This window comes from Papilio xuthus, unplaced genomic scaffold, assembly GCF_000836235.2.
Source record: "Papilio xuthus unplaced genomic scaffold, Pxut_1.1 DF825017.1, whole genome shotgun sequence".
Taxonomy (NCBI): domain Eukaryota; kingdom Metazoa; phylum Arthropoda; class Insecta; order Lepidoptera; family Papilionidae; genus Papilio; species Papilio xuthus.
This window is the reverse complement of record NW_013533632.1, coordinates 6,091,985-6,114,733: the sequence shown is the minus strand read 5'-3', so window position 1 is coordinate 6,114,733 and position 22,749 is coordinate 6,091,985. Positions and strand designations below refer to the sequence as shown.

The 22,749-nt window shown below is 30.8% G+C and overlaps 3 protein-coding genes across 3 annotated transcripts in view; 2 read left to right on the top strand and 1 right to left on the bottom strand.

Annotated features, from left to right (window-relative positions):
- The window catches only part of LOC106126372 (protein diaphanous homolog 1), a 5,472-nt gene extending 960 nt beyond the window's left edge, over window positions 1-4,512 (top strand). The window contains 9 exon segments of the mRNA XM_082930818.1: window positions 1-77; window positions 527-602; window positions 682-773; window positions 1,408-1,489; window positions 2,207-2,366; window positions 2,780-2,842; window positions 2,922-3,002; window positions 3,284-3,419; window positions 3,696-4,512. The exon segment at window positions 1-77 is cut by the window's left edge and continues 5 nt beyond it. Of these exon segments, the coding sequence (XP_082786944.1) occupies window positions 1-77; window positions 527-602; window positions 682-773; window positions 1,408-1,489; window positions 2,207-2,366; window positions 2,780-2,842; window positions 2,922-3,002; window positions 3,284-3,419; window positions 3,696-4,012 (1,084 nt within the window). The 3' untranslated portion in view covers window positions 4,013-4,512.
- A 4,851-nt stretch (window positions 4,513-9,363) lies between these two features.
- LOC106126474 (venom acid phosphatase Acph-1) lies at window positions 9,364-13,135 on the bottom strand. Its single transcript, XM_013324161.1, has 8 exons — window positions 12,883-13,135; window positions 12,699-12,792; window positions 12,393-12,597; window positions 11,600-11,755; window positions 10,869-11,098; window positions 10,292-10,461; window positions 10,089-10,207; window positions 9,364-9,564 (listed from the first exon to the last, which is right to left on the bottom strand). The coding sequence occupies exons 1-8, from the start codon at window positions 13,108-13,110 to the stop codon at window positions 9,516-9,518; spliced, it is 1,251 nt and encodes a 416-aa protein (XP_013179615.1). The 5' UTR covers window positions 13,111-13,135; the 3' UTR covers window positions 9,364-9,515.
- A 2,866-nt stretch (window positions 13,136-16,001) lies between these two features.
- nes (lysophosphatidylcholine acyltransferase 3 protein nessy) lies at window positions 16,002-20,963 on the top strand. The gene is made up of 4 exons (XM_013323960.1): window positions 16,002-16,136; window positions 16,599-17,326; window positions 17,637-17,771; window positions 18,467-20,963. The coding sequence occupies exons 2-4, from the start codon at window positions 16,606-16,608 to the stop codon at window positions 19,063-19,065; spliced, it is 1,455 nt and encodes a 484-aa protein (XP_013179414.1). The 5' UTR covers window positions 16,002-16,136; window positions 16,599-16,605; the 3' UTR covers window positions 19,066-20,963.
- The last annotated feature ends 1,786 nt before the right edge of the window (window positions 20,964-22,749 follow it).

Below are 22,749 nucleotides of genomic sequence, written 5' to 3'. Positions count from 1 at the left end.
GCCTCCCCCGCCGCCCCCGCCTCCTCCTCCTACAGCTTCCCCAAGTGATCCATGCACCACAGCTCCTGTTTATACAGGTAAAGTTTTATTTTAGAAATAATATAGAATTTCCTTTCAGGATTAAAATATTTGTAGCACCAATTAAAAATAAGTGCAAAACTTTAGGCCAATTCAGATAACATTATTTTAAAATACTTTTCTCTGTATTTAGAGCTTATAAACTAAGCAAAAAATTCATTTCTTATAATAATTATGAACCTTTATGACATAAGGATACTTTTAACACGTCTCAGTGAATATAGCTATATATTCTCTAATTTGTTTGCCTCAATGTTGTTGCCTTTGTTACTTTCATTCCATTCCATTCACATTGTCTTTACAATGTTGAAATATTACTATAAAGTACAATATTAATATATGTTTCTTTATTGCTCATCATTGTTCACAAGTGTGCCTAAAACATACACAAACATGAGTTTTTTTTATTATTGCTGTAAACTATAGATAATATTTTCTAATTTTTTAGCACCAATTGGTCAACCTCCTGAAAGCACAACAGTGGTTTTTCCAATGAATCAACCACCTCCTCCTCTGCCTGTCATGTATGTATAAATTCTCATTTAGTTTTAAAGCAGTGAAGAAATCAAAACCAACTTAATTTGCAATAAAATTCAATTTAAGGTTTGACGCAAGCAGACCTCCACCACCATTACCAAATCAAATAAAGGCAAGTAGTGTTGCTGTGAAGCATAAAGCATCAAATTTACCTGAAGGTGAGTTAATTTATACATTGACAATATATAAAAAATTAACAATTTAACTAAATGCTTAGCGTTATATAAAATCTTTGTTTTGATTGCTAACAGACAGACAAAGAGATTTCAGCTTCAGCGAATAATAAAAAAAAACATTAAAGTTAACTGCTGCCAGTCAGGCAACAACTCAAGTATTCGAAAACCAATTTTTTTAATACTTCAAGCTATTGTAAACATTTGATAGTTTTTAATGTGTAACATTTAAATGACCTTTAGTTTTTGTACATTTATGCTCATGTGGTTGGCTTTGCAAGAGTCTCATGCGAAACTATTCCACCGCGTAATATGCCAGCCATGCTGTTTACATAAACATTAAACCTTGCTGACAATACATAAAAACATTGTCTAACTTAATCGCTGAAGTAAATTTACAAAGTCTTTAAAGGTGATTTCTCAACCTTTGTACAAAATTATTTAAAAGTAAAAATCAGTAGTTTGTTAGTAGCATTTAAAAGAAATCTCTTTACTTAATTTTTATGTTAAATTTAAAGTTTTTAAAACTCAAATACTTATGTTTTCAAAGTTTGCTCATATTATAATGTTGTTTTACATCAATTTCTATCTGGCTCGGCGCTTGTTGATTTGTTCTCAGCTGGACCAAGCAAAATAAGGAAGCCAGGGGACAACAATGTAGCAGACGCGCATTGCGATAACTGTGTTCAACGCGAGATCAGGTTTGGAAATACTGCAATTTGTCCTTCATATTGTCTGCATGAAAAATAATCTGAAAGTATATATTAATTATAATTTTAAATTATACTGATTATTAATATTAGTTGTGGCTTTTTACAAGTGGTTTCCTTCCATTACAAATAAATGTATTAGCGAGTATATTAATGCAAAGCGCATTTTTATTTATATAAAAAATTAAATCTAGCGAATTTTTAGTCTTCAACATTTGCCACATATATCTCTTAGGTTGCCTTAGCTTCACATTACGGTCAGCACTTTGGATAAAAAAAGTTTTCACTTCAAGATTCCCTGAGCGCGCATTTTCGGAAAATTCCATATAACATGCTGTGCGAAAAAATAAACAAATACATAAAGTTTTGTCAACAAATATTTAGTCTTTAATTTTTAACCTATTCTCCTTATATTGGCTTTCTACCCATATCTTGATTAGGATTGAACGTTTAAAATTTACATTTTGACAACATGGAAAACTCAAATTTCCATATAGGGGATTTCTTATTATTAAACAATTGCGTATTAAAACGTTTGCGCGGCGATTACGTATTTCTAAACTATAACACATAATTATATAAATAATACACGCTGGATATGGAAGCGATAACTGGAATTATTACATTTTAGTTTTTTTTTGTCAATATAAAAACAAATCACAAGCAAGTAATCTGTAACCCAATCTATTTGACTTTTTTTTTTCGTAGGATCAATATATACCGACAGGAATTAGATAAACTACAATGTGAACAGGAATATCAAAAATTGCTTTATGAAAAGAACCTAGAAGAGTACAAAACTGCAAAAGAACTTTTGAGATCTGTTGTTAGTGCTGACTTGTTTCGGATTTTGGAAGAGCATATTGAGGTTATTTATGTTATTATTATTTTGAAAATAACAATGATTTCTTACTTTTTTCTAATATTATAAATGGGAATGTTTGGATGGATGGATGGATGTTTGTTTGAAGGTATCTCCAGAACGATTTTATGGATCTCGCTGAAATTTGGCATAAATGTAAAACATAGTATGGAAGAACAAATAGGCTACTACTACTATTTAAGTTTTTTTTAAAGCCGCTAGGACGGAGTCGCGGGTGACACCTAGTTAATTTATATGTACATAGCAATACCGGGCTACTAAAATTGTTTTGATATTTAATTTGTCCCCAAATTAACATATAATAAATATTTATTGATGGTTTATATACATTAGAAACATGCAAATTGGAATTAATTTCTGATTCCAACTTAAAGTTATAATATATTTTTGGTTTTTAGGGTTTCCCACAAATACAGATACATGATATAATGTCTCAACTAAACCCAACGACATTTGGTTCGGTAATTATTTACTTTATTCCTATTAAAGTTATTTAAATAAACTTTTCAATTTGTTAATTTTTTTTTTATATTTTTTTAGAGTATGTCCACAGTCCCAAAACAATTTTTGTTACAACTTATGGATTGTGTTTTAAGTAGTCCAAGGAATGTACTAGATATGGTAAGTTTTTCGATTCATCAAACAATTTATCCTAGTAATATATGTCAAATTTTGCAAACATTCAAATATTTTATCTTATATTTATTAAAATTACATAAACATGTAATCATTTAAGATATTAGGTCTTTTAAGTAGTGACTGAATCCATGTAATAAATTTAACAACTTGGTATTACATGAATCTCATAACTTTTTACGGTAGAATAACTGAGTTGTGACACTTTCTTGTTTTTGATAAGTTTTATTTTTGATGGCTATTTATGTTTTATACTAATATTCTAGGGTTCCAGTGCTTCAAGTAATTTGGATGAAAGTTTTCTGCAAACTTTATCGGCATTGCCTAGAAGAACAAATTCAATTGTAAATCATTCACCATCAACAGATGTTATACAAGCCTTTGTTGATCTACTTCAACATTGTAAGTTAGAGTGGTAATAGTTTATACATCCTGATATAATTTCAATTAAGGCAAAACTTCATCATAAATGGTATAAGTAGACTATTTTAATAGCTTAAGACTACCTACAACATCCAACAATGTAACCATGACATTAATGCTAAATCAGATAAAAAATAATTGGAAGCTTGTTAATTATTTTATATTCAAAAATATTTAATAACCAAGGCTGTAAAACATATTTAGTAAATTATAAGAAAACATTTAGGGTGTAACTAAAAAAAAATTTAATTGCAGCTAAAATAAGTCCAGATAAACAACAATCATCTGACTTTTCAAATGAAATAAATAGATTAGCTGGTACAAATGGAAGTACTGGCATGAATGGTATCAATGGTTGCAACACTAGTCAGAAAGTGGAAAGTACAACGGCAACATCAATGGCAGGATCTGTTACATACAGTACCGCTGGCATGCTACCAAGAGGTTACCCACCTGTGAGCGTGGGCATGTCCTCTTTGACTGGGACACAAATTACTGTCCCTCCACCTCCTTTCCCTTCTTATCAACCAACCATCCCTCCACCACCACCAACTGGACCATACTATAACTAGATGTTTCCAGTTCCATCTAGTGAGTATTAGTATATAAAAGTAAATAGAATATCGTAATTATTGATAAGTAATTTTATTAGAGTTAGATTAAATAATTGCAGAGCTGTTTAAAAATAAATATGTACACAATTGTATTTAGGTCGAACAAGGGAATGTATTTAGATATAGATGACTAAGTTGGACTAAAATCCCTCAAACAAGTTCCCAAAAAGTGCAGAATGCGTGAAGGATATTTTTAATTATATTATAATAAATACTAGGTCTTTATTTAAGTGCAGATATTTAAAATGTAACAACAAAGAAAGCAATATAACCGTCATCACAACTAAGATCTAGCTCTTAAGTGTCAAGTTACATGTCCAAGTCATTAAGGGCTCCAAATTTCTTTAATGCAAAAGGAATCTTAAAAGTGCTACGTTATTCTAATCTTAAAGACTTATGGCGAGTCAAAATGCAATGAGGGAATTTTTATATAGTTTGTAGTGGTTTAATAATGTGACGTATTTATATTTGTGAACGAAATGTCGGATTTCTGTTCAAGACTTTGTTAAGTAAGAAGAAATATGTGCGTGTGAATGAATGGTGAATGAAGGGAAGAGTGATTTATATTAATTTCTTGCTTAGCGACGAAAAGGTTGTATGACGTATTGTTTCAGGTTAAGAGTAATTTGCCTTTTTAGATTAATTTACCAAATAAGAGTATGAAACTTGTTTAGATTGTAAGATAACATGTGCTATGGCGGTGAGATAAGCGAATTAAATTATTTACCTATGATTTATTATGTAACATGTGTTTTGTCGTAATTTGTTTGCTGTCAATGCAGATGTTTCATTTTTCTCATTTCTAATTATTTTTTTTGATCTTTTGTTAAAATATCCAAATTAGAGAAGCTAGATCATTCCATTGTAGTTTTTAATGTATAAAAAGGGTTAATCATATATCAGTCTAAATTTTTTTAGCTGTTTTTGCTGCTGTTGTAATCTAGGTAATATAAGCTAAAATATCTGTCATTAATTATAACATTTTTCTACTTTAAATCATTATGATATTACACTTGCTTTACCTTTATATAGGAAAGCAACTAAATAATATCTTAGTACATATTTACTATTATACATATTTTTTGAATTGTTTTTTAAAATTAATGAAGTTCTTAAGATGAAGTTGTTACGAAATTGCTTGATGTCAGGTAAGATCATTTCAATGCTTGTATTGGCCAAAGATTATGAAAGTAAATGTGTACAGCAGCGACATAGAACAGTTAATTGTCACTAAATTGATAAAATAATAATGGATAACTCTTATTTATGGATGTTTATAACCTAGATCTTTTAGAATTGTGCATTGTTTAGAAAAATAAACCAAAATGAAATTAAAATAATTTCAATGTTGCAATAACAAAAAAAAGTTTGACATGTTTATTACAAGTTGGAATTAAAGTGCAAGTTAATTCAACAAATAAATAGAACAAATGATAACTAGAATATCTGTAGCAGAACTAAATTGCTACTGCTGAGCTAATAATTTAATCCTCAAACTGTAGCGCAAAGATTTATGTCTAACAAACCTAGTAACTATGCACATGTTTATAAATAAGTGTTTCTTTTATTTTAATGCACAAACATTGTGTTTTATTTTAACAATTGGCATCTGCAATTTGACCTTACAAAACACATGTTATTTTGTAAAATTTTCTATCAATAGTAATGTATTTTTTAATGAATTCAATATAAAGTTGTAAATGGTGTATCACATATACTAGAAATAATGACAAAGTAAATATTCTTAATTATATCAGCTGTATGTAGTTGAAATACTAAAATATAATATTTGTTTAATATGAAATTATTTTTTAATAGCATTGTAGTAATTCTAAGGCCACTATTACAGTTGAACTTTTTGTAAAATAATATGCATTACATTTTTTGATCATAAAATTTTGCAATATTTATATTTAGTGATGTCATCTACCTAATAATAAATTTTAATATTTCTAGATATGTCCATAGTACCTGCTTAAGTATTTTATTTTACATTTTGCCGTATACATGTTGCGTATCATGTTTATGAACTGCAATAAAAATTGTTTTAACCCAAGTAGCTGCTGTTAATGCACTGTTTTATTGTCATTATTCTGAGCTTCATCTATTTCTATTGTTTTTTAAAAATATTTGTTATTAATTTTCTATAGTATGTTTATATTAAACTTTTTCCAAAATGTACTGCAATGGAGTATAACTCATTGAGTCTAACTTGTTGATTCCTTTTTACATTTCATACTGGTTTTATATGTTATATCATTTTCCTTCAACTCAGTATAAACACTTTTAAATTTAACAAGAAGAAATGTTCTTTTAAATTTAAACGATATCAATAAATGGTAGAGAATTTTAGTATTTTATTTTTCTCAATTCAAATAGTATTAAAAAGAATTGGACTTTATTTATCAGACATGCGTTCCTTTTAATGTATTAATTGTATTATATATAAAATAGGAGGAAAATAATAATTGATATTACCTTAATATGAAGGCTTGGCAAACATCCAGCTACACCATTTCCTTTTTCATTGTGATGCTTAACATAATGTAAGCAGTTAGCATTCGCAGCTGCTGAAATTTAATAGGAATATTAAAAACTAATATGCCACCAAACAATTGATAGATAACTTGACAGAATTTCTCAAAAAAGAAATTACATTAACTGTGAATTAAGCATTGATGTTAACATTTTATAAACATATTGTTAATAAGAAGATTGTACGGTTCTTAAGTATCCGTTCCAATTTTTTAATATCAAATAGATGAATGTCTCTCATATATTAACAATTTCTCGAAACAAGATCAGTAATGAATTTTACAGTACACAGTTTAAATTTCACATATAAATTAAGCCCTAGAGAAAGCAAACTTTATTAATATCAAATAAGGCTTACCACACACATTTCATTCCTATTGTATACAATAGCTTATCTTCCTACTTGCTGGCGTCCACTTCTTTGACTTCCTGCGATCAAGGCTTCCTTCCAAATACAGCCTGTTGTCCATTTCAATTACCTATATGAACTTTCTACGGCGAATTTCAGTTGCAAGGCTAATGTGAAAGGTGTATAAGATTTCTAATTGGACTGATATGGTAGTCTTCTTATGTTTGTTCTTAATTATTCACTCCGCCTACTGATTAAGGGCTATGCACATCTTCAGAGTTCACTCAAACCTTGCTGTTGTTTATACCAACTTTCACATCACAAGTTTATTTGGTTAGTTAATATTTATATTTATATGAGTTTTCATGATGAGTTACTATTCTTAATTGTTTGTTTAAAAGTTAAATTGATAATTTTCGTGTAGCGTTACTAATATATATAAGTATATAATGTATACGAGTGTATGTATATGCGCGTTTGTTACATAGATTATTTATATTCAAAGATGGCAGTCCGAATTTCAGTTATGGTATATAGAATTAGTACATAAAATTTCGCTGAAAGAAATTCCACTCCAATAGGAATTTGCTATTCTTTTTTCTAAGAAATATCTTTTGTTTTCCATATTATGCCTCAATAATCTATTAAGTAATTAAGAAAATATTTATCTTTCTATGTTTTCAATGTTGCAACTTATTTATATAACATTTGTGGATAAGGCTTATTATGTAGAAAAAAATGTGTTCTTTAACTGAAATATTTTCTCCTAATATACAGTTATACTATTATTTTTATTATAGCGAATATTTGATAAATATCTGGTAAATATCCAAGTCATTGCTTGTTCTTCACAATGGCAACTTTAAAAGCCACTGGGCTGCCTGGATTACATTATGCCAGTACAGTGAAACAATAGTGTTCAAAAGCAGCGCTGGCATATAACTAGCATAATGTAAAACAGTAACTGGCGCCAGTGAGGCAAAGCAGTCTATGCTAGGCCTCTGTACTGTACTAATATAATTTAAGTTAGGCATTATGTTTCTTCGGAAACTTTGTAGCTGGTCTGTGTTTCTGCTATTGGAGTGAAATTGGAACCTATAATCATCGCATTAATTATTATAATGTCGTATCGCTGATTTGAAAGTGCAATTCTTTACAAACTTGTTTTCAAAAATTTGTGTTACTATGGGTAACACAAATCTGGGCCAATTTAGAAGGCAACATTTGACATCTATCATTTTAAGCTTCATAGAGAGGAGAGCTGCAGTTAGCTGCTTAAAACATCGATTAAAGCGAAAGAATCGATTCGGACTTCAAATATATGTGAATCGAATTCAGTTGTTATGAATTATCCATTTTCATCCGTTTTTTTATCTAAAATTAATCCATTTTTCTCAAGCGAAAAGTGGTTATTGTGTGAAAAATGTAAAATCTCTTATATACCATTAGCACTTTGAGATGTACAATTCTCGCGTTCATTATTTTCATATGACTAACATTTTACGTAATGCAAAAAAAGCAAATTTTAAGGCTTTCAGAATTATTTTTTAATATTTACTAAACGTTAGTTATAATAAATAAAGTCTAAGTTACTTATGTAGCTCTACAATGGCAAAAGATTTTTGAAATCAAACAATTAGTTTTGAGTTTATTCGTTACATATAAAAACACAACGTTTTCCTATCTATAATATTAGTATGAAATATTATTCATTAGAGGAACTTATTTTTGTATTACACAATAATATCTAATAATCGTCTAGAAACAACCACGATTTTTAGAGTAGACATAATATTTGGTTTGTTTTAATGCCTAAATCTATTTACATTACATACAAAGACAATAGCATTTTTTTGCTCGGCGTTGCTTTACCTGCTATTTTGTGTACGCGCTGCTCGGCGCGTTATCTTTAATAAAAAAAAACGCTTGGGGTATTTTTTGTTACACTGTAAAAGATCAAACGCCTGGGTTTACATTGGAGTAACACTTGTATTAATTTATATAACATATCGTTGTCTATGTTTTGTCAAAGAGAATGAAAGGGAATATATGTAATAAAACAAGTGTCTTCGCAGTGGAAACCTACTGTTAGGTGTATTTGTTCCTTACTATTTGCACTATTAGTTGTCATATAGGTAGTGAGAGATTTTCAGATTTAGACAAGTTCGATTTTAGTCTTTTGGTTTTTAAAAATTTAGAATGAATTCCGAACAGAATAAAAGGAAAACCAATACATTTAAATGTATTTTAATGTAATTTTGTTGATTTAAAGGGCTTCGTACTTTAGCTAGACGGTTTTGTTTGGGTTTTGACAGATTTCTTAAAAAAGATAAATCAAACAACAATTTTTTCTTTTAGAATTTTTATTATTTAAAAGTTAAATCATACGATATAACAAGTTTTAGTAAAGATTTTATTATATAAAATTATGAAAAACCAAACAAAGTAAAATTATTTCCAAGACGAATGTGAGACACCAACAATGAATAATTCCAAAAACTGAACTGAACTAAGTTACACTAAAAAGGGTTAAGTGAAAGGCACTATAAATGAGGACTGAGTTCCCATCATAATAGCTTAAAATGTAAACACTTGTACCATCATAACATCTGGGTAGTCTTCCTCGCTGAAAGAAAAACAAAAAATCAATTAACTTGTTCAAATAAAACTAACATTCGTCTATACCAGTCTTTCTCAAAGTGTGCGATAACGCCCCCTTGTGGGCGCTGCAGGTCTCAAGTTGCGGGTTATAGTAAAAGTTTCGTTTAGAATTCTCCGTTAATATACATATATAGGTCGCAATAATTATTTAATTTAATTTGAAGTTATAGTGGTTTTTAAATATGTGAAAATAAGAGGGCGCTAAAAATATTTATTCTCAAAGTGGGGCAGTAGACAAAATAAGTTTGGGAACCATTGGTCTATGCTGTGTTAAATGAACATATACACTTTTGTGTGTATTCATCCAAAAAGATTACGAACGATTTATTATTTAGGTAATGATAAACAGTACAAACAAAAATCATAACATTTGTTTATATTGGATTTAATATATGCCGAAGTATGTCAGATCATATAGATGTTCGTCGTGACGTTTGATGGGTTAATGAGTAATTTTGTTTATTGTGTTGATAATTTCATACAACTCACCTCAAAGCTTCTTTATCAATGGCAAACCACAAATAATAGGCGCAATGTACAAAAGTACAGAATATTAGGAGAAACAGTATTATTATAAGTTTTCGTGTAAATGTCCAATCGTTTTCGTCCTGAAATAATAATAAATTAGTGTCCAAATAATATAATCATGTGAATGTGTCATTAAGAACATTTTTTATTATTACAATATATACCTTGTAGCAGTCTTCTTTCCAATCAACTGACATAAGATGACGGTATATCTGAGTAAAATTTCTAAATCCACATGGGGTTCCACAATGAGGTATGTCTATAGCAAAGGGTTCAACCATGTCTTTGTTGCTCCGATACAATATTCTCACGTAAAAATCATTTGTGGAGTTATCTGTAAAAATTTAATTGAATGTATTGTTATATATGTATTGAAAAAAAAAAAACAAATGTAGCCCATTTGCTAATCTAGGTTGTAAGCTAAATATGTATCAGATTTTATCAAAAATCGTTCAGCATTTCCGGAGGATAACAATCATCCATCCATCAAAATTATCGTACCTATAATATTCAAAGGTTTTTTTTAAGAGAAAGAGCAAACGATTGCCTACTATTAGTTGATTCGACGTCCATGGATATCCGCAACACCAGGGGAAACACATATGTGTTGCGAGCCTCTAAGATGTTTCAATTCGATTTTGATTTAAACCTTGATAATTTTTCAACTAGCTTCGTTACGATTTTTATGTAGGCATAATTTTAATAAAATTTAATAGGTGAAAAAATAATACTTTTACTTGCCATATAAAAGTTCCATTATAATTGTTGCAGTGGTCAGTGGACATTGCCCATCAAACAAATTCAAAGCATTCAGAACATTACCTATTGTGCTATCATCTCCACTATATATTGACAATGTAACATCATTTGGCATCTCCAACATTGTATAAGCCATGTTACTCACAATTTCTTGGATCAATGGTCCCACCAATAAACGGGCCATAGTTGGGGTTGCAGATGACAAAGCATAACTGAAAAATATGAAATACTACATATCACCTGCGACTTCGTCCGCGCGGAATTAAAAAAAAGAAAATTAGTAGCCCATGTGTTCTTCCAGCCTATATTCTATATGTATGCCAAGTTTTATCGAGATCCGTTCAACCATTTTAGAGATACCTTCAAACAAACATCCATTCATTCATCTAAACATTCCCAATTATATTAGTATGATTTTCAATTATTACTATTAAAATGGAATTTTTAATTATGACGAAATTATTTTCATCAATATTCTCTAAATGAACTGTAAGTTTTTCAAGGTAATTACGTAAATTTAAGTAGGTTAAAAGTAGATTAACAAATGTACAAAAACTGGCCACTCAATTGGATTCAAGTTGGATCTTAAATATGCTTAAGGTTCCTGCCAGACATTAAAAAATATTGCAAATAATTAACTTCGGAATCATTTCAATTATCACATTCACCTAATTAAAAAAAAACACTAAGCTAATTAAAATATAATAGCTCACCTATAACACGCCAGATCTTCGAGTTTTTTTGGAAAAACCGCTTGAGCCCAGCTTGGCAAAGTCAAATTGTACGAGGACTCGACCAACAAAATGTTATAAATTTCATTAATATCATCGTAGCTTTCAACGGTCTTGTTTGTATGTTCCGATAAGTAACTAAAATTTATTTACACAGACATTCATTAAAAAATATTCATTAAATTAAGGAAAAATTATTAAAATTGTTGAACTTATAACTAGAGATGATTTCAGAGGAAAGAACTTATTTATATTGTGTTTATTTAAGGATGATTAGTTTGGACTACTGATGCTTATGAAAAATTAAATTTGTTTGATGATTTTTGTTGTATTTAATGGACGGGTGACATAGTGTCGGACCGTAGCGGTATAACGAATAACCGTGAACTAAGTGGATCGGTCTTGTAAAATAATGTAAATAAAAAAAACACTAGGAATAGAAAATCACAATTAATTTTTATATTCATTAAAATACAATAATCTTGATGTGTTCAATTGATAAAATCGAAAAGATTCATAACCGATTTTATTCAACCCAACTCTAGTGAATTGTCAAACTAACCATCCTTAAATTGACACACTATACTCTGTACCATCTTTGTTATACACATGTTTAAAACATTTTCAGAACTGGTGATATTATAAGTTAACACTATGCATTACCACTGCCAAAAACACATTCTCAGGTACCAAAAGCTTAGAAATAACTTAATCTACTAAGTAACAGTTTGAAGTTATATGAAATGGATAAATATGGTTAAAAAAAGCTACTTACTCCAGTAGTTTTTTGTAGAAATTGAGTCTATATTTAAAGTACTCCGTGTTTATAAATTCATTTTTGAGTTTATTATATTCCGGACATAATCTTTTCATAGCCAAAATTTCATCATCATTTACTGGTACGGTTGTTATAAAAATCGGTTGCTGGGCCAAATATGCTTTCGTAAGATTGTTGTTGCTCATATTTGAAAGACACATACCTAAAGAAATTTTGTTTCATTATTCACAGATATAAATTTAACAGATCATATTTTATGAAGTCAAGAAGTTGGGAGCAGATAAATATTAAAAATCATCTTACCAGCTAAGTTATATTGTGCCGATTTTATAGATACATCTTCGTCGATAGAGCGTGCGGAGATCATTTCAGGGTCACATCGATTTAAAGACGCATTCTGAAAACAATGAACATGTTAAATAACAAATTTAATTCAAGACGCCATAGAAATCAGTTCAATTTGTATATATAAAATGAATAAGCTTACAAGGTATCGTTCTCCAAACCATCGTCCTAAAGCGTGATGCTGTTCATTACCGATATCGATGAGTTTGCTATATTTATACGGCCATACAGCTTCATCACGTAATGGATCTGTAGGATACGGCTTTATCGACGTATTAAAACCCGAACTAAATAGCATCGCTGAATATTTTATTGAAACTTGAGCAAAAGTGCAGCTCAGGCAAACAAAAAGACAAAATAGTAAATGCATTTTAACAAAATGACAATATTTAGAATTTTTCGTACGAAGACCGCCCAGCTAAAGGGCTAATCTACAAATGGCAAAATCTTCAAGTCTTCCTTGAATTGTATTCGTCCGCCTTCTAGAAATTTCCAATGCAGGCATAAACACAGCAAAGACTGACGTAGATAGAGCACGTGCAGAGTAAACATATTCAGGGATATAAATGGATGTATGGAAATTGGTATGCCAGTATGGCCAGGGACGTATTTATCTCAGGGACAAAAAGGCCTATTGCCCAGGGTGAAATGATGCAAGGGGCATGATTTTGTATGATCGAAGAAAGTAAAAGAAGTCTTTTTAACTAACCTTGGGTTTCTAAGATCACATTAAAACATATCTCTGTTTGAGCAAAGATAATGAAAGGGATGACGATATATTTTATACGGTATGGTCTCAGAAACCAACGTTAGTTAGGGATAAAATATTATCTTAAAAAGCTAAGTGAAGTCTTATTTTTATGTACTGAAATGGATATGATGCGGATTAAATTGGGTTTTGTACAATATCGATCCCATTCCTTAATTGATTCAACTGTTGTATTTTTAAGTTTTAATGGACACTGACGAAACTTACAAGTACCACACTATCTCAGTGGAAATTCATCTAAACCGTCTCCACCACATGATGAAGTAAAACCGGACGTCTGAGTTTTCTTTATAAATAAAAAATTGATTTCTCGTCGTGAAACTGTCGGCTGGAGAATAAAAAACTAATATGCTATGAAAGCTTTCCGTACTCTTTATAGTTTTTTTATTAAAAATATTTTTTTAAGTTATTACAGTAGCGACCATCATAGTCAAGACGGCCCTGGGCCTACAGAGGTCACGGTGACAAGATCGAAATCAGATGTAAATGTATACGGGGGGATAAGTGGGGCCGTCTGTGCCGAATCGTTAGCACGTAGTTCACCTTTAAGTACTGCGTATTGAATATTTGTCGCTATTTTTGAATTTGCTACTTTGTAACATTTAAATCTATAAGATTTTAGCTCTGTGCCGCCAGCATCCAGCGCACTAAAGCTACCTGGACCAGACACTGGTCGTGGTATTGTTTTGAATCTGTTATCATTGGGGAAGTGATTGTTGGGAACGATGATATAATTTTGTATGGCTTAATAAGTGTTCGAAGACGATTTTAATGTTTCAAGCTAAAGTCGTATGTAGAGGAACAACATATACTTATTAATCTCGGTGGCGAATCTCGTGAAAGATGTCTAAATTTCCCTTCACTAAAGAATACATGGTCGCTGTGAGTTACCTTATCCTCAAAAATCTTCAAATATCATAATTATAACACAGCCATGGTAAAAATATAGGTAAAACCTAAAAACTGTCAACATTTCTATTCGTCTTTCATAGTAATTCGTATGATTGTTAAAGTAGAAACCTTTTTGAGCTAAGAAACATGTCTGTTTATTATTTACTAGTTGTCCCCCAAATTCTGTCCACGCGTATTTAAAAAATCTAAAAATTACGTAATACAGAATGTCCCTTAGGTAGGTACTGAATAGACCGACTTGGCATTATGATTAAAAAACTTTTTACGGAAGAAATACTGATTGTTTTTATTGCCAAGTTTTGTTATAAGAGTAAGAAATAAGATAATGTTGAAGGGTATCAATAAAAACTGCAGCATATGTATAGCTACATTACATTACCTACTTATTGATAAAGTAGATGTTATATTTACTTCTCAATGTATCCTCTTGTAAAGATTAATAGTGCATTGAAAAAGATTGCAATATTTTTTTTATATGTAAACAACTAACTTTTACTTGCGATTTCGCATACCCAGAATTTAAAAAAAGAAGCGAAAAAAGTATAAGATATGCGGAGTTATTAAGTTTATATGTAAATCAAACATGTCCATCAGGAACCGTACATCTAAACCAAATTTCATCGAGATCTTGCAGCTGTTCTGGAGATACCTTACCTTCTACAAACATCCTTTCATTCACACATTAGACAGTGTCATCAGCTGTGAATAATTTAGTTGTTAAGCGTCAGCGCAATAAATTGGCAGCTCATAATTTATCGCGATGTGATATAACTATATGAGCCAAAGAATGATGACTCACAGTTTGCAGTTCGAAACGCAAATGATAACTCTATGCAGCTACAAATTGTGCTGAGCTACGAGCCGGTTCATTGATCTGCTTCTTCATACATACGAGTATAAACCGTAAGCGGAACTGGAAATCATCAATTTTAGTTAAGCTACCCATGCCTAGTCAAACGGTATATAAAAGTGGCCAATGTTAAGAATGTTATCTAAGGTCAAGTCAGCAAAGTAAGATTGTCAGTTAAAATCAAATTGACCAAAGAGTATTTAAATAATTGACGGAAATTGACGGTGACAATTCTAAACTAATGCCAGTCACTCATTGCCATATTTAGAAATTAAATTCACTGGTGTTATTCTTTCACGTTGACAAGGGGGCGCTAGTGAGCTATCAAAATTTAATTTGACTTATGTCTACTCCACTGGTTTACAAGAGTATTGTCGGTCTATATATAAGAGCAATAATTACAAAAGATCCTACAATACTGAAAATACTAGATTTGATTTCTAATTGTCATAATTTGAGTTTGATTGACGTAGATGAAAAAAGTTGCAAATCAATGGAGACATCTTTAACGAAATTGTAGCTACCAAACTACCAATACATGAAATTATTACTGTAGGTTTTTATTTTCTGCAATATGGTGAAAGTTTCTATTTATAGTAAGGATAAAAAGCAGACATCAATAAGTATAAAGAAATAAAACCAAAGAGTATATAAAATAAAAACACTCATTATCTTCTTTTTGGATAGCAACACTGAATATACTATCGGTTCGAATCGGGCAAGATTCGGGAATCGGCCATTGCTATTGCTTCGTACTCGGCGGTGTCACATTTTTCATATTTCTTTGTTATCGCTATAGGAAGCAACAATGCTAGGGAATTAGTAATTGTAGATTATTTAAACCACATTGTTATTGATATAAGAGGTAAGTAGTGCTTATATTAAATTAATATTACTTTAAATTATTGATATAAATATAAGTAGTAGTTTATATATGAATATAGTTTAAGAACTTCATAAAAAATTATTTGAATTAGATATTTTAGAATCCATTTCAAGAAGTTAATTTTAGAATTAGTTTTTACCTGCGTTTCTATTAATTGCCGATGAAAAGATAAGATGCCACGTTGTTATGTAAAATTAGTTAAATTGGCGTTCTCACAATTCTGTGTGCAACAATTGTGATGTCCTTCTTAATAAAGTAACAAGTGTTACACATTGTGTGTGCATTCTGTTACTTGAAAATAAATGAACACATATTCTAATAAATAGTGATAGTATTTTTTATTATTTGACAACACGATCTAGATAAAATAAATTATCTAAAACTGGAGTTTTAAAAATGTACTACTGTGTCAATCACCTTTTTTGTACTATTTTTTTTCAGAATCAATATGTTTGGACTCTTTCTCTCCATATTAAGCTGGGTAGGGCTCAGCCCCGTCCCTTTTCTTGCCAATATATTAAATACAACTGAGCCAGCTCTGAGGCTATTAATATCAATTTTATTGGGTTATCCTTTGGGTATTATTTACCATAAATATGTACGAAAATACCCTGAATATAGGAACCTGTATTTTGTTATTACTGGTGCAGACATAGCATTGTACAACTTTGGAAAAGCTATAATACACAACACTGTACCAGCACTCATGATATATTTTACAACATCTATGTTTGGACCCGGCAAACTGAATGTGATTATATCATTTGTTTTCAACATGACATATCTCATTGTTGGTTACATAATGACAGAATCAGAGAATTATGATATCACATGGACAATGCCTCACTGTGTATTAACTTTGAAGCTCATTGCCTTGTCTTTTGATCTATGGGATGGGCAAAAACTCTTAAAAGGCGCAGAATTATCAGAAAATAGTAAAAAAACAGCACTCCGTGAAACACCTTCATTGTTGGAACTTATTGGATTTGTGTATTTCCCAGCTTGTTTTCTTGTTGGACCTATATTCTCGTTTAAGAGATATTCTGACTTTTTGTCTGAAAGATTCCCATTTGATAAGGAAATAGTGAATACAAAACATATTTACGAGACCAAAGCTATGAAGAGGCTAATACAGGGCATAGCATACTTGGCCGCATTTCAAGTTGGAGGTAAGTTTTATAAAGTAATTAATAAATTCCCAGTAATTACACAATAACAAATAATTTGCGTATTTGTAACATAAAATTAAAAATTGTTGATATATTAAGAAACTTCTACGACATAAAAAAGAAGCCATCATTTTTATCAAATTAAATTTTACTATTACTACAGGAATTTGACCGACAAATTTGATTGACGACATTGTCAATGTATGTGTGTGGGTCTTAGTATGCAACTGTGAAATTACTCTGTCAAAATATTTTCGCATTGTATCACATTTTTAAAACTAGATACACCTATTTCAATAATTTTTTTCAGGGTCTGTCTTTAATGTGAAATACATGTTATCCGATGAGTTTTGGGAGACGTCTATATTTTACAGACACTTTTATTGTGGTTTGTGGGCCCATTTTGCTCTCTACAAATACATCTCCTGTTGGCTGCTAACTGAAGGTAACTTTATAAGTTTTAACAATTTACATATACAAATATGTTATTTTCTAAAATAATTTGAATACAATGCTGTATTTTACTATTACCACATATGCCTTTACTGAACTACAACACTGTGTACCACGTCTTTGTGAGTTTAAATGACCCATTGACCTTATAACCTGTAATAAACATATAATGGTTACATGGACATTGGAAATGAGATTATTACGACAAAATCATCACCACAAATAAGTTTATTTAAGATATGACAGCTAATAGAGATATATGGAAGAGTATACTGTAATGATAACCTGTAGGGAAGGGTAGTGAAACAAAGGCCCAAGAAATGATATGTTCTTCAATATTACATCATATTATTTCACAAAAAAATATGGTTTAAGTATTGTGATTTTATAATAAAGTGTTTATCAACATATAGAAATACATATACTGACTAATATTAACATTTCACAACAAATATTTTTGTGTAAAATAAGTAAAGTCAAGTATTGTTTAAGCAAATTAAGATTCTATTGAAATAATAACTTTACTATTCAAATTAAAACAAAATGGAAATAAATTATCAAATATGATTACACAATGTTGTATAGTATATATTAATATATATGTTTACATTAGTTTTATCTATAATTATAGATAAATAAACATTAGAGAGGATATTATTTCTAATATTTTGTGTAATATTTTGACAGCATCCTGCATCAGAATTGGTATTTCATATAACCGTGCGGATGAAACACCAGGTAAGTTATCTAACTGGGACGGCTGTAGCAACATCAAATTGCTGTGCTTTGAAGGTGCAACGAAATTTCAACATTATATTGATAGCTTCAATTGTAATACAAATCATTTTGCTGCCGAGTACATATATAAACGTCTCAAGTTCTTAGGTAACCGTAATCTGAGTCAACTGTTCACTCTGTTCTTCTTAGCGCTGTGGCATGGTACTAGATCAGGATATTATGTTACCTTCTTCAACGAATTCATTATTATTTACATGGAAAAAGAATTTGAAAGTATTATAAGTAAAACTGCGATTTATCATGAAATGTGGCAGAATAAATTTGCTAGATACATTTTATATGTCATTCTGAAGATATACACAATAGTGTTTATGGGTTGGAGCTTGGTACCCTTTGATGTGAAAGTAATATCAAAATGGTGGTCCATATATTCCAGCCTCTATTTTTCTGGTTTTATAATTTTCTTGCCATGGGGTTTTGCTTATAAACCCCTACTCATATGGTCTCTAAAATATTTTAATGTAAGAAAAGTAACTAAAAATGAATAAATATTAATGTTGATAAAGTACCAAATATTAAAAAAGTATATAAATTGTCTATTTAAATGTACAAGAGTTATTTTGCTCTGTTTGATATATTAGGTATACCGGTATGAAATTAGCGTTTTTTTGTGAAAATAAATCACTAATTATTAATGGGAAAGTAAAAAACATTTTATTCAAAGTATTGGCCAAAGTATTCACCATATGCCTCGACAAGCATTCGATGCGACCTTGCAGCACTTTTCTTCAAATGAAAACAAAAAATTAATGCTTTCCTCAAATCATCACTTTCTGGTACAAAATTTGACATTTTTAACACGATGAAAAAATATGATGATGTCTGTTCAATGACTTGATGTAGACTAAATATGTTTCACAGATGTCATAGCAAACAAACAAAAAAAAATAAAGGCTCGTTCTAAACAAATGTTCCTTATCTAGACATTTGTATCTTGACGCTCACTTCATACCGGTATACCTGGTACATAATGTGATAATACAATGTTTAATGATGAACATGAAAAAATTATGCACTACTGAAAATCTTTATTGTTTGTTATATTTTTTTTAAATGTTAAAAAACATATGTCGTTTTTTCGGTTAGTTTTTTTTTGTATTGGTATTAAAAATGTTGTACCACGTTTTAATTTTGGTAGTGACATTAAAAAATTGTTCTTAATCATTAATGAATTTGATAAATCAAAATAGGTTGTAATTCTGTTATCGTACAATTAAATGCAAATTAATGGAGTCTTTTTTTTGTGACTGAGTAGTCACTGTTTGCCTTGAAGAGGCATTTACAGCTTCACCGGGCTTGAGGTGGCCCAGCGCAAATGCCGTGAATTAGGCTTAGCCTGATCCTCGTTTAAGAGTAACAAGACTCGAGGGCTCCCTCAAGAGCCTCGACTCGGGCTGTTACTTCGTTATAGTTACTAGATTCAAGGGTGTCCGATAGGGCCGAACCTCGGCTTGATCGGTTGCTATTATCGGATAGCTATAAATACATCTAACATTACTATCACTTCGGAAAGCGTTATCGTTGGGAGAAGAAGTGGCGGAAGAAACTCCAGCAACGCTTCTATTATTAATAGGAGAAAATCTTCCTGCTATGAGGCCGTATCGCGAGAATGATGTCCGCAGCCGACAGCGACTGCGGCGTTTGATCTGTCTGTGTTGTTTTACCTTAGCTCGAGCGATAGGGATTGGATCGTCTTGTAAGTCAAGGATGTTCCTAGGTCTACGATGATCCCGACGGAATTTACCGAGTGCGATTGGTTTGTAAGTGGCGGCACTTACAACTAGTGGATTAGGATGGCCGACGGCAGAGTCAAAATAACGACGCGACGCTAACTTCAGGTGTTGGGCAAGTCCAAGTCTATATGAAGATCACTGTTGCGCATGTACCACGGGGCTCCCGTGGCTCTACGCATGAATCTATTCTGAATCACCTGAAGTCGATGTATTTGTTTCGGGGATATGTGCGCAAATACCGGGCTAGCAATAATGGAGTCATTTTTGTAGTATTTCATAGTGTTTTATGGTTCTTTTTTATGTTTTTTTTTTTATTACATGTAATAAGAAATATAAAAGGATAGTTGCAAAAATAAAGGAAAATTTTAAATTCATTTTTTAGCATAATAATCTTCACAGTCATCTAAAGTTTATATCTAGAAATATATATCAGTTAAAATGTAATTACAAAAACATGCAAATGAAATTTGGAACACCATTGTGTGCACCATAAAATGCTTTATAGATATTTAATTACTAAACATAAAAGTTCATATAAGCATTTTAAATAAATAGTTGTTTGTAGCTAAAACGTAGGCATTTTCCTCGATGATGCATCAGTGATTTCAGACCTTTTAGCATATTTTGGTAGCTTCTGATTGTATGCATATTAACCAAGCCTAGAACGTTTGCTGATGACTCTCCTACTATTCACAACAACCGCGACCCGCGGTCATCTGCTATTAGTAAGCAGTTAACGCGTGACGTCATACCATTGGCAAAGCTTCTGCGCACTAGTATTGAGACACGAATTGTATACAATTAGTTCTTTCTAGCAAATAAATGTTCTCTAATAGTAAGAATATGGTGATAGTGAGGTGTATTTCACTATTATAGTAGTATTAGTAATAATTTTAAGCGACACTGTTGTTTTTAAATAGTAAGATTTATTCTATATAATTTTTTCCTGTTCCCATAGCTGAATTTAATATAAAATTTAATTACTTTCAAATTGATTTTCGATTCTGATTTTTTTGTGAATTATTCGACTGATTACATATTAATGATATTTGTAGGTGTATTTTGTTATGCCAAATAAAGCTGTATTAATTAAAAGTAAAACTTTTTTTTCTTTAAAACCCTTTAAATGAAACAACAGGTTACATGAAATATAAGTACATCTACATGTAAACTAAAAATAAATCACCTAAGTAATAACATGAACAATATCCCAAAATAAATTTATGTGCATTTCATTTTCTTAATAATTCGACATAAATATTTAAAAGTAAAAAGAAATTACTATTTGTGTTTATTTTAAAGGCGAACCTTTATTGCCTTGCAAGGCCAAACAGGTCAGTCATATTGTATTCAATACATGTTTGTAGTCGTATTTGTCCCGATACTAGCTTGTCGTTGGTTTTTTAGATTAAAATATCTATATGAAACATGTCATCCCTGCCGTCTTTGACAAAACAGGTATAACATTATGTTTTAAACGGGGATTTTGGTTTTGAAAGTCACGGTTAGTACGTAGAAGTTTTATTGGACACGAGCACTTAGATAACGTTTTATGTGGTACCTTGACCAAGGTAAAATCAATCGATAAAACATTTCTACGACGTCTTTGAATATATCAACGTTACAAGAAATTTTAAAACTTTATTACTGCTTGGTATCTCCTTTTATTTATTCTTCTACTTGTGTATCCAATGTTTCATATTTTGGTAAATTCCCGCCTTTGTGAATCACTTATTAACCCAATCCTATTTTTCTTTTCTGTACAGTAGCATTAAAAAATTTATACCGTAGTATCGCAAATGGCAGATAAATATAAAGATTGTAATAAACTTTTGCGTTTAGCCTACCGATTGAGGTAGTGGGGCTTGCTGTTCGTATTCTATCTTTAAAGTATTACAACTTCTTGTAATAAGTGAACGAAATCCGTTGAAACTTAGGCCAAACTATATTAAGGAATAGTTAATCAAGTTGGTTCTATCTCCTAAAACCTTTTCAGATAAGGAATGCGGATTACATATACAATTTATTCCAAATTCTCGTTGGTACACGATGTTCCTGATTCAATGACTACTAATTAGCGTACAATATATTATGGCGTCAGTACTGAAATATTTCATGAAAGTAGAAAATCTGATGTCTCAGACAGTTTGGGGTGTTGCTCGATCAATATCCAGCGTTGTTGGATTGGCCGCAGATGTTGGTTCACATGCCAACCCCGCCTCTCGGTGAGAACACGCCAGTGTTTCGCTATGTCTGCGTAATGTTACCATGGGTTTCCACTGTCGGAAAACCTGTATAAAACCAATTATTGCCTAGGTTTTTTTTCCACCAATAATAAAATAAGAATAAGTCAACAAATTATACGAAGGATCGTCTATCGTTTACTCGTAACGTTTTTGGTAATCCTATTTTCGGTCATATTTACATGAAAATATCATT